The sequence below is a fragment of the Triturus cristatus genome, chromosome 4_2 (assembly GCF_964204655.1).
Source record: "Triturus cristatus chromosome 4_2, aTriCri1.1, whole genome shotgun sequence".
Lineage (NCBI taxonomy): Eukaryota > Metazoa > Chordata > Amphibia > Caudata > Salamandridae > Triturus > Triturus cristatus.
In genome coordinates, this window is record NC_140586.1 from 556486710 (window position 1) to 556499397 (window position 12688).

The following is a 12688-nucleotide window of genomic DNA, read 5'->3' on the forward strand; positions in this document are numbered from 1 at the left end:
TCCAGTCGGCTTGCAGTGCTCTACCAGTGATCTATGAAAACGTAACAATCACTTTATTCCCCGATCTCACACTTAAAGTCCAGAGACAGCGGTGCAGTTTGCCAGAAGTCAAAAGGACCTTGAGGGACAAAGCATCAATGATTTTTCCAGCAAAGTTGCGAGTAGAGTCCGAGGGGTGGACTTGATTCTTCTCAACTTTCAATATGACCCTTGGTGATAACAAAGATCGTCACCCCCGAGACAAGCAACACATTTCCGCTCCCATTTGGCAGACTTTCTCTCCGCCCATGGGTCAGGTTATGTTTGGAGGACACATAACCCCATGGCACAAATGTATACCTTCCTTTCAGGTGTCCAAGGTAGCCGTTCTCGTATTGACTTTTCTTGCATTGGCCATCAGCGTGCCTCACATTCGAGATGTATGCTACAAGGTGAGAGGGATTTCCGATCAATCCCCAGTATGGGAGATTTATAAATCAGACAAGTTCGGCGGACTATTACACTGATCCCATGGTATCTTAAAATCTCAAGCGTGAGAGAGGGATTGGCAAGAGCCACAAAGCAATACTTCACAGACAATGAGACATCAGTGAATTATCCCCAAATACTCTGGAAGGCCTACAAACATGTCATTAAAGGACAGGCCCTTCCCTGACGATCGGGTACAAAATGGAAAAACGGCTGCAGTAGAGAAGCTTGAACATGACCTTTTAGACCTTGAAGCTAAGCTGATAGTGGACGAGACTGGTGATGCCAGACACATTTTGGACCTCAAACAATGGGAGTATAGAGATTTAGTGACAGAGGCAGCTAAGGACAGACATTGCGCAGCGCGACACTGTATGTACGAAACAGGAGACAAGGCAGGGAAATTACTGGCATAGTTAGACAGACAGACATGAGAGAGCAAACCGCTGGGTAGCTGACATTTGCACGACATATGGGGGGAACACCTGAGGGATCCTCAAGATATGCTGATGGTTTCGTGAATTACTATGCCTATCTCCATTTCCCTGCAAACACAACGACAACAGACTTTCACAAATTACTAGCTGATCAACCCCTTCGGACTCTCTTCGTGGAGGACCGGTCTCTCTTAGAGAGTGATCCCACAAAGGACGAAGTCGAGCAGGCGAATAGAAATATCCAATCGGGCAAGGGGATGGGACCCAACGGTCTCCTAATAGAGCTCTATGAACTTACTGCATCTAATGTAGCTCCTCACAAGTTAAAAATTTATATGGAGAGCTGAATAAAAAGCACTCTCCCTAACGATCAAAGACTTGCTTCTATAGTAGTAATACACAAACAGGGTAACTGCCAGATCAATATATCTCCTATAGACCGATCTCGATTATCAACGCAGAAGCAACAATTCTAGCCAAGCTCCTCGCATCTCTACTTCTACAAATCATAACTAAATTAGTACATCCTAATCAATCCGGCTTTATGTCTGGCAGAAATATAGCCATCAATTTGCGGCGACACTCCTAAAATAAATCCTGCTCACCCCCTTGGTAGCTTGGCACGAGCAGACAGGCTTATCTCAGAGGCAGTGTGTAAAGCATGTGTGAACACATACAGTAACTTAGTGACAACACTACAGATGGACACCACACAAGTTGTATTATGAAAACAAGTATTCTTTATATAGACTTAACACAAGACCACAAACGACTAAAATCCACAATACTGTACTTAAAATGGTAGAATTAGCTTAGTTCTCTTTAGATGTTAAAATGCGACACTTTGAGTTCAATGTACCTTAGGATGCGTAACGCTATACAACGAAAGTGTTGCAGGGAAGGTGATGCGTCGGTTCCTTACACGCAAGCACGGTGACGCGTCGGGTCCCTACTGATGCGTAGGGGATGCATCGGTTCTTCTCTGCGAGGGGAGGTGATGCGTCTGTTTCTTACTGCGCTTCCGTGGCGTTGCAGCACGCAACGCCGTGATGCGATGAAGATCCGGTACAATGCGACAAAGATGGCGTCTTCTTCTTGATGTGACACGATGCGTGCATGCCCGACGGCCATGGGGCGACTCAACGATACTTCTGAGCCGATACAGGCCCTGCGACACGCTTCCCGGTGATGCGGCGGCTTCTGATGCGACGTCGATCCTCTTCTCCGGTGATGAGAGGCGCTTCGGCAACGATGCGTCAACTGCAGCCGTGGCGCCACGCTTGTCCGTTGATGCGGCGGCGTCTGATGCGACGTCGATCCTCTTCTTAGGCGATGCGACGACAGTGGCTGCGGCGGCAACACGCTTCTTCTTCATGAGTCGCGCTTCAAGCTCCTTGCGACACGCAGCCCTTCAGAAAGCCTCGCACTGCAGCAGGCCCTTCCAAAAGAACTCTTGGGGAGCTGGTGGGTGAAGTCTGTTGTCCCTGAGACTTCAGCAGGAGGCAAGCTCTCTCTCAAGCCCTTGGAGATCCTTTACAAGTTGATGAATGTACACACAAAGATCCTCTCTCCTTTCTTTGACAGTTTAGGCAACCACTGCAGGGCAATCCCCCAAGCAGCACTTCAGCTTAGGGATAGTCACTCCTCAGTCTCTCTGGTTCCTCTCCTCAGCAAAGGTTTCTTCTTGTTTCCCAAAGTGATCTAAAGTTCTTGGGTTTGGGTCCCAATATTTATACTCAGTTTCGCTTTGTTCTCTGAAGTCAGAGAGGCCTTTGCCTAGTTCTGGTCAGCCCTGGAGCACTTTGTTGACAAGACTGCTTCTTTCCTTTCACAGTGCAGGGCAGAGACATCAGACACACCACAGGAGGTGGAGCCAGCATTGTGGAGGGAAGGCACAGCCCTATTCAGGTCCCAGGTGCAACTCCTCCCACCCATCTACATGCAGATCTTTCTATTCACCCCTATTCTGACTCACCCTGTCTCCTGGAATCCCCCAGCCCCTGTCACTCAAACTCCAGACAAGGAATACACAACCTACCAGAGGCAGGCTTGGATGGTTAGACAAGAAAATACCTACTTTCTAAAAGTGGTATTTTCAAACACAGAATGTTAAAACCAACTTCACTAGAAGATGCATTTTATCATTCTGAGTTCAGGCATACTAAACTCGAATTTCTTCCTAGTTCCCTGAGTCAGTTAGGATTATAAAATGCAATAATCAAACTGCCCATTCTGGCCTATGGGGAACAGGTAGCCTTGCAATAGTGAAAAATGAAAATGGCTGCAATTCACCATTAGGACATGCAAACACACCAGGGCATGTCCTACCTTATACTTACAATGCACCCTGCCCTTGGGCCTACCATAGGGGCGTCTGATATGAAGAAAAGGGAAGGTTTAGGGACTGGCAAGTGGGTGCACTTGCCCAGTCAACATGGCAGTACCAGACTGCACACAGGCTCTGCAATGGCAGACCTGAGACACACCTTTACAGGCTGCTTCTGTGGGTGGCACAACCAGTGCTGCAAGCCCACCAGCAGCATTTGGTTTACAAGCCCTGGGCACTCCTGGTGCACTGTACTAGGGTCTGACAAGTAAACCAAACTAGCCAATCATGAAATCACTAATCCATATATCAATTTACCATAGGGAGCACTTGCACTGTGGCACTGGACAGCAGTGGCACAGTGCCCAAAGCATCCAACACCAGCAAAAACACATGAGGCAAAAACAAAAAATGGAAGGGAAACCCACGCCAAGGTGCCAGGTCTAACAATATCCTATTATATATTGCCGCTCCACCATCCTCCATCTGCAGAATATTAGACATTTTCACCAATTGTGTCAAATACTCTGGCTACACTATTAAGTGGTCTAACTCCATTGTATTTGTTCTCCATGGCATGAAGCAAAATCTGCCACCCCGATGCAAGGCACATTTGGTGAGGGTTGGATTCCGCTAGCTAGGAATCTATGTTACTACAGATCCGGTGTTATTCCACACAAATAACCTTCAGGGCCCCCTACTATGACTTAAAAGCGATATTCAGCATCGGGGATCGCTACCACTCTCACTACTTGGCAGAGCAGTCTTATTTAAAATAATGGCACTGCCGCGCTACCTGTATGTGCTGCACAATACACCATTCACACATCATATTTTACATCCATAGAGGGTGAAGTCAGGACCTTGCGAATGGGATGGGGGACCTCATATTGCCCCGACTAAATTGACAAGATGCTGGTATGATGGAGACATAATCCTGCCAGATATTCAAAAATACTTTTAGCAGCACAATTTGCTGTAATTAATCAATGGGTTCACCAACCTCCAGAAAATCTAGCGTATTGTATGAACCAACACATCTTACACCCGGGAGGGTATTTACGTGCATTATACACTCGCCCAAAACCTCAACCTCTTGCAGGACTAATCACACATACAGTTCAGATTTGGCATACGACACTCAGGACAGTGGGTTGGGGAGGCAGGATTACCCCGGTCACATCACTATGGGGTTCTGAAGAGTTAGGCATACTGAGGAAAAGTGCAGGCTTTGATAAATTGGACCTTATCAGTATCTCTAAAGTAGTAGGTCTCTGGTCCATGGGGAGGGTGATTCCCTTTACTGAGTTACAAACAGAATAGGAACTAGCAACGGCAGAGACCTTCTGATACCTACAGCGGTGCCATTCCCTGATAGCAACAATCCCCCTAGGGGAGGTCCTTTCCGGAGACATCACCATTAGAGGAGAGATTACTAGACAATCATATGAGCCAAGGGGCGATCACCCTCACTTATAAAAAAGTTAATTAAAAAAACTCTCCTGATACGTTCTTCCCCTCACGCTACCGCTGGGAAGCAGATCTAGATGACCTAGCTGACGAAAACTGGCCTGAGGCTTTAGCCTCCCCCAAAGAAGTGGCGACCAGAGCACGGTTTTGATTAGTGCAGCTTAAAATACTCCACAGATCCTTTTCGTCTTGCAATGCCATGCTCAAGATGAGTAGAGTAACTGAGCCAACTTTTCGAAGGAAGCGTGGACAGGAGAGGTCCTTTTTCCATGTCGTTTGGGAGTGCCCAGTAATCCAGAACTTCTGGGGTTCTGTCGTGACTTTTATCAATAGTATATGTGGAGGTGATTTTACGCCTTCGGCCAAGTGAAAGCTCCTCAACGTTTGGGATGCCACAGACTTGAATCGTATGGAGCGCACCTGGAGGACCCTAGATATGGTGATTACTAAACAAAATATAGCTCTTCTTTGGGGGCAGAATCAGCACCAAGTCTCAGAGACTGGACTGGTGTTTGGTGGCAGAAAACGTTGTGTATGAAAGCAGGGGCTGCCCTAATAAGTGGGGGGGAAGACCTAGGGCAGATGCAGCGTCTGCAAGGGGAGCCCGTCGTGTCCCAGCCACATTGTACTGTCCTTGGGAACTGGAAATATTGATTATCCTGCATCTGAACTACACAAAACTACTACTGGGATATAACAGTCTAGGATACGGTTTGGGATGTGATAGCTCTGAATACACCAGTAATCCTCATGTGTAATTCTTGTGGTGTTCATGTCTGCTTTCGTTTCACTAAGTGACTAATACAAAGACGTTACCAAACAAAATTAAGTTGCAGTGTTTAGATGATGGCCTCTCACAGTATGATTTGCAGTGACTTACAGAAATCTAGCAACCTCTCTGTATGCCTGCATGTCACGGTCTATGAGAGTGTATGCATGCCTGAGAAGTGGGATAATGGTATGCCCAATGGTATACCCAATGCGATCTAAGGTAAAATATTGACCTTGGTACAGTGCTGGCATTTCTTGGCAACATGTGGGCATCCAGGGCTCGATACCCACCACTGGTAAAATGCTGGCTCTTGTCCAATTGTGGTCATTTTTAGCAAAATGTTTAAATCTTTTGCGTGTTGCCTAGCCCCACCATAGTAAAATGTGGCCTTGGTACAATGGGGGTAATTCTTGACAATCTGCAGGCATCCATTGGAGCATTAGCATACCCATTCCCCATCCCATGTCGACTGCTGGTCCTCACTTAACACTAATAATTGCAGTCAACTTGTGTGCATCCATGGGATGATAAACATTGCCCAGCCTGTTGAAAAAGTGGCCCAGGCAATATGACAGCGATTCTCAACAGCTTGTGGACATCCATGCGAGAATGTGCATTAACACATTGGTAAAATGTTGGTTCTGGCATAATGATGGCAATTCTTGTCAACTCAAAGATCAGTCATTTTGACTTAATACTAAGGAACATTACATGCATTTTACTTCCTTTCACTCCTCTACACCACCCATCACTTTAGTTTACCTCAGTGCAACGCCTGAAGTGGGATGGGTATATACAGATGTGGGTCGCATGTTCAGTAAGCCATAAAACCAAAGCTACACCCTATTGACGAAGCCCATATAGATAGAAACTGGTCTTGGTTTGCTTGATATTCCATTCAGAGAGGCCCTTGTCTGGTAGTTCAGTATGAATTGTTCCTACTGGATCAGGACCAAGACTCATTTACATATGAATGGTCCCTGTTGAGATGGCATGGTGGGTAAAAGAACGATGGACTGAAATTGAGCCCAGAGAAATTGCAAGTGGCAGAGAATAACTCAACAATTCAGCTCATCACTTTTTTGTTCACTTCCTGCCATTTACAGCACCTCGCCTGACTGTCATGAGGGGGGGGGGGGCTGGGTAGTACTTTAAACAAAAACTACTCTAGGCTTTATTTCTAAAACATCGTGCCCATTAAGACATGCATGCCAACACTCAAATTTAGTTGCAAGACACGCAATGTTATAAAGCCAAAAATGGCTTCAAATTAGAGTCCCCTGACTTACAAAATCCCCTCAGTCAACGTAGGCTAATGGGGAATTAAATGCCCATTTCTTTTTCTAAATCTCCCTCTTTCTGTTGTGAAATATCGACATATAAGTGAAGAGAATACTGAAATGATAGGCTACTTTGTCATCCACCTTCCTTCAGCTCAAACCTCGAGCTCCAATTGCTTTCTCTGGGAATCAGTTTTAAACAGACTAGGAACTCTCCTGTGACATTACATGTTTGTGTGGCTGATACACACGACAAACTCACTGAACATCGAAGCCCTCAGAGCACTTATTCTGCACATGCATGCACAAAGCATAATAAATAAGGCACGAGTCAGGGATACACGTGGGTGAACGCCGTCCACCCTGCCAAGAAGTTGGGCTCCACTGAATAATGTGCTGAACTCGTCCTGGTGTAATTACAAAACACCAGGACACTTTCAGCAGCACCTGCATGTTGTCTGCTTTCCATCTGCAACATGCAACAACATGCAGGCGGGGACGGGGTTTTCTTATTTTACACTCCTGCTGGACCCATAGCAAATGCCAAATCTGAGCGGTCATCTGGCCTCCTTTTGTTCGAGTCTCTTTGATGGGAGCAGTCAGGAGCCTCAAACCTGATGCAAATGAAGCAGAGGGGAAACAAAGGCTCGGGCCTTATTAGCATTTCACACATACATAAGAGAGGCAGCTTTTCACTTTGCTCAGTCCCCGTTTATGCGATATGCATGCACTGTAAGAATATCAGATGTGTTTGTCTTTCCCAGTATTTACACAAAACAAATTGCATTTATATAGCGCTTGCTTCCCCTGAGGAGGCGTTGAAATCATTTAAGTACTACTATTTTTTCTTGTATAGCCCTACTCATCCCAATGCAGATTGTCTGAGCGCTTTACATCAACATGTGCATATTACATGTAAAATAAATCATATAAGTTTGTAAATGAATGAATAAAATGTATTACATAAAACTGGGGGATTGCAAGGTGTATAAGTCACATATCATCTTCCATAGCTCACTATGCTATTATCCTCGCAATGCGCCTCAAACTGATACATGATAGATCTACTAAACATTTATGTGAGGGTTTTAGATCTGATGTCACTTGTGATACCACTTTCTGTAAAGTCGTGGCTTGTGATGCCACTTTCTATTATGTCAATTACTATGATGCCATGTGTGATGTCATGCACCGTGATGTCACTTGCATAATGCCTAACTAGGTTAGTCCCCCACTTCTTTTTTTAGGACTTGTGCCCTGATAATAAAATAACCAAAATAAGAAATTGTCCGCACATACCAGGTGTCACCTACACCTGGGGGTCCTCTAGGGTAATGTTGCCAGATTACAAAGAGAAAAAGAAAAAAAGTCAGGCATTGCTCCTTAAAAAACATTTGTCGATCATGCCTTGAAGACTCAACATTTTCTTCCATATGTATTCGTTCCTACCATCACCTGTCCTGTGTATTATTTGTCATACTTTTATGTGGGTGCCTCGAAACTCCAAATTCTACTGACCTCTAGTCCTACCCCTACCCGTCAACCTTACCCAAGAGATCCTTGGCTTTAAATCCGCTGTTGATCATTGTGGCTATACATGCTTAAAAACAACGCTTCTGGTCGTATAAAAAGTGATTTCTGAACAAAAGCAGTACACAGAATGCACTTCACAAGAGAAGAAATGATGCTGGATGCCGTTAAGGGTAATTCGTGACCACATTCGTGATACATTTGGAACTCATACCCACCGAATAGCAGACAGACAAGTAAAGTGAACACTAAGTAGTACACTGAAGAGTAGAAATATGTCATCATAAGTAATGAACATAAATTGCAAACAGCACAATTTATTATTTACCTGCTCGGCGTGAGAGTCTCAAAACCACAGAACAAATGTGACAGTCGGCTACTTAGATTAATCTTCAACACAAGCTTAACGTCTAGCCCGTAAGCGTGAATGTGCATGCCTTCCAGTATGCATCACGTGGCCGCCATCTTGCTATGTCCTAAGAACTGTAATCGGTGTACGGTCTAGTGTTCAAGATGTTGGGACCTGTGTAGCCGGAGCAGCAATTGAGAAAAAATAAATTACTCTTGTAAAGGAAGTGGCATCGTAGCGGATATATTGAAAAACAATACTAATGTGCAAGCCTTCATAAATATGTGTACTATATGCTTTGCCCAATTTCATTGTTGTCCGAGACAAGCTTTTATTTTAGTCTTTCCTCTCTTTCTGATATATTGACTTAGTTGGTGATACTTGTCTAGATTGAGGCTTGACACGCAGCGTTCACTTCCTGTTAGAGCGGCCCGTGAGTGGTAGAGATGAGAGTGTTTCACATTGGTGGTTTAGGGCTATGGGCAGTGGCTGTGTTTGACAGAACGTGACATGGCCGAAGGGAAGAAGAGGACCGCCAGGTCCGCCAAGGGCGCTGCAGGTCTGTCTGAGCTGCTGTCATAAATGCCAGGGATGCCCACACATCTTTGTTCATATGTGGCACTCCTGAGTTTTAAGATACACGTAAAAGTGCTCATTCATTTTGCATTCTCCCATGAACGCGTAGTCTGCTGTTTATATTTAGAGTTAGAACATGTTATGCTTTCTAAACCAGCATGACCATGTCACTAGGTTTCTGAAGATTGCTTTAGTGTGCCAGAACGCCTGCTTTGATTAAGTTTACTGTTGTGCCTTTGGATGATGCCACACTTAGAGATGGGTAAGGAGGTGGTGGTGGGGGGAGGACCACAACGACACAGTCATCTTCTAAAGGTTAGCATACAGAGCGTTCAGATTCCCAGTTCATGCGTAAGTAGTTCATCCAGTCCATTGATTCCCTTTTGCATTCAGGGATTTGTAGTCCTTCAGATCTAATTATAATACTAAATCGGGATTACAGTTCTCAGGGATTCAAAGAAAGACCTCTTACTGGATGAGCTACTCACTAATGGAACTGTGAAACGCGAGAGCTTTCTAAATGTTAATAAGGATAAAATGCCCCGTAAAATATGATAACAAAACCCGTCCCAAGAGACGAGTCCTCCTCCCCCCCTCAACTTCAAACTGCATCCATCTTCCCCTTTAAATCACACCACTGACAACGTGCTTTGGTACCTTAAAAGGTCGCAGTTTATTTAAACATAACATGGTTGTACATTTTGCAATTTTCATGGTCATTCATAAACATCCATGTTATCTCATTGTCATTGTCTTTGCAATTATCTCAGTACATTTCTTTGACATTATGCACTGCCTACCGAACCGCGAACTCTTAAAAATAAAACGGAAAAATGTTTCACGATCTTTAAACAACTGGCTTCAGCAGAGTCTAACAGTGTGTGCAAACATTTGGAGATGTTCTCATTTGCAACTCTTAGAGGCTGTTACGGCAAACTGGATTATCTTTTGGTGTGTAGAGAGTACGGTCCACTCTGAAGTTTGTTGCCAGTCATATATTATTGGAAGACATCGTTCATCTTTACTCTTGTAGAGCTGCAATTATCACCATGGATGTGGATTTGGCATTGAATAGCTTATCTGTAGTGTTGGGAAGCGAGTGCTCTCTGACGGACATGACAAGCTCTATCTACCATCACCTGTTTATATTTTTCAACTGACATGATATCATTCAGTTTGGACAGGTGTCGTGTGTCTTGAGTCAAGGGCAAGTATGGAACCATACCTAGGACATGGGTGAGTTTTTGTCCGTGTAAATTTTCAAACATTGAGCCTTATTGGGGGTGTGAGCCGTTAGCAATGCGCGTTGCTGTTTGCCATTTGAAAATGTTGCGCGTGGATTCCTCAGCGCGCTCGAGCTCACCTGCATTCCCTCATGAAGCGTCTCTGCTTCCATGCCTGTCGGAGCTGCTCCTTGTCGCCTGTGTGCACGGACGTACTGCGAGCCATCCGGCACTGCGTCATGAAGCGTGCCGCCATATTGCGTTTCCACCAGAGCCAGGAGCATTAGCCGCGCTGTCTTCTGCTGTTCATTCAGCGGTGCTCCTTCTGCCAACCACGCTTGTTTTTCTTTTTGGAGGACAATAAAGTTTTTTCTTTAATGAAAAACACCAGGACATCGTATTCCTCAATTGCTTGTCAGCTCAGATGTTCGGTGGAGATCGAGTAGTGCGGAGTATTGAAGTCACATTAGTGAACAGTCGCATTGGTGGAAAAATCTTCTGAACTTATTTGATTATTTTTTCAATAAGAAAGCAGAGAGCCTACCATTGAAGTGCACACAAAGCAATACAAATGCCAATGGTTTCCAGTCTGAATGATTTGGTATTATTGCAGTGAAGTATCCTTATAAGTGGAACTACGGTGACAACTTTATTTGTTTTAGTTTATTGTGTTTCAATGGACAGTGTTTCATGACATGTGTTTTGCACTGTGGTTACTTCATATGTTTTCATGCTTTCTTTTGAATGACAACTTTATTTGTTTTAGTTATTGTGTTTCAATGGACAGTGTTTCATGACGTGTTTTGCACTGTGGTTACTGCATATGTTTCATGTTTTTTTTCTATGTGTAATGCATGCTTTATTAGTTATATTACTAGGTTAGTGACATCTCACAGCTGTGAGTTGCTCATTCTTCATAATATTTACAGTATGATTTTTGTTGACACTTCATTGAGAGTTAAGCTTCGCCTTATTTGTTTTCTGACTTAGATACTTTCAGGGTATTTGGCATTTTCTTTGTAGGGTATTTGTTGTTTGGGAGCTGGTCTCCTTACACTAGTTTCATTCTTCAGTGGGGGTAGTGCGCACACCCTTCACACTGATTTCACCCTACACAGTCTTGGTGCCTAGCAGCAGTGTTATGCCTGCATTACCCTTTAGATTGTTATCACTCAGTGGTTACTTGCGCTGTGGGCTTTGTACCCATCTTTAGTTAAAATGCGCAGTGGGCAGTGTACCCACATTTTATTAAGTAATATGTAACAGGCGGTGTACTCATCTGTAGTTTAGTTGAAACACGCAATGGGCAGTGTACCCATCTTTAATTTAGTTAAAACGCGCAATGGGCAGTGTACCCATCTTTATTTAAAATGCGCAATGGGCGGTGTACCCATCTTTTCTTGTAATAAGCAATGGGCACGTACCCACTCTTTCGTTCATTATACTCAGTGGGGCTTTAGTATATTAGTACATGAGGCGTGCAAAAGAGGATGAGTGTATAGGTATTTACATCTCCCGGGGTTCTTATTTAATATATTAGTATATGAGGTGTGCAAAACATCTCCCGGGGTTCTTCACTCTTCTAGTTCTGCACTATTTCCTCCATTGTGCTGTGTGTAGAAATGTAGTTGGGGTGTCAGATCTTTTGGTTTCCTTTGCCCCAGCTGTCAGTTACGCTACCGCTTTGCACCTTTTTACCCACTTTATTTGTTCTGCCTTCTCTATTCTCTGTTATTATTTCCTTATATTCTGTTTTTCTCTTTAATTTAATCACACTTGAATGTTTTACATGCAAGGTTCCAACCTGTTCTATTGTTTTTTCCAAGGGAAGGGGAAGTGCTATTTGTATCTTTTGAACTTGAATCCTTGCTAACTACCACTCTTCTTTCATTCTTGTTGCTTTTTGCTATTTACTCATCTCTTATTTATATCTCACTGCATTTTCATATTTATTCATTGTGTGAGATGTTACATGCTTACTTATTCTTATTTTTGCTGCAATGTCGCAGTTATTGTTGTTTATTGTTGCCAAGGGAAGGGGATATGTTGTACCTTAATTCCCTTAAGTGCATTCCCCTCTTAGCTGCTCAGCCAGAATGAATGTGATGGATGCGTGGAATGTTGGAATGCCTGATGAGAGAGAGAGTGGAATGTTGGGGTGCCTGCTTGCGTGGAGAGAGTGACAGTTGGAGAGAGTGGGCTGAGCAGCAACCATGCTGCTCCTGGTGGGCCTTTGCCATCATCTAGACTAATCTTG

The 12688-nt window shown here is 44.1% G+C and overlaps 2 protein-coding genes across 4 annotated transcripts in view; one reads left to right on the forward strand and one right to left on the reverse strand.

The window, feature by feature from the left end:
• The window catches only part of GLMN (glomulin, FKBP associated protein), a 450060-nt gene extending 441299 nt beyond the window's left edge, over positions 1–8761 (reverse strand). Inside the window, exon 1 of the mRNA XM_085602181.1 lies at positions 8612–8761. The gene's annotated coding sequence lies outside the window, so the exon portion shown is untranslated. The remainder of the gene's footprint in view (positions 1–8611) is intronic.
• Positions 8762–9039: 278 nt separating this feature from the next.
• The window catches only part of RPAP2 (RNA polymerase II associated protein 2), a 583455-nt gene continuing 579806 nt past the window's right edge, over positions 9040–12688 (forward strand). For 2 of the 3 annotated variants that reach the window (XM_085602184.1, XM_085602185.1), the window contains exon 1: positions 9049–9191. Coding sequence is in view for 1 of the 3 variants with exons in the window: in XM_085602183.1 (XP_085458309.1) it covers positions 9143–9191 (49 nt within the window). In the remaining 2 variants the exon portion in view is untranslated. Of the gene's footprint in view, positions 9192–12688 lie in introns of all 3 variants that reach the window. The other variant, XM_085602183.1, reaches the window with a different exon arrangement.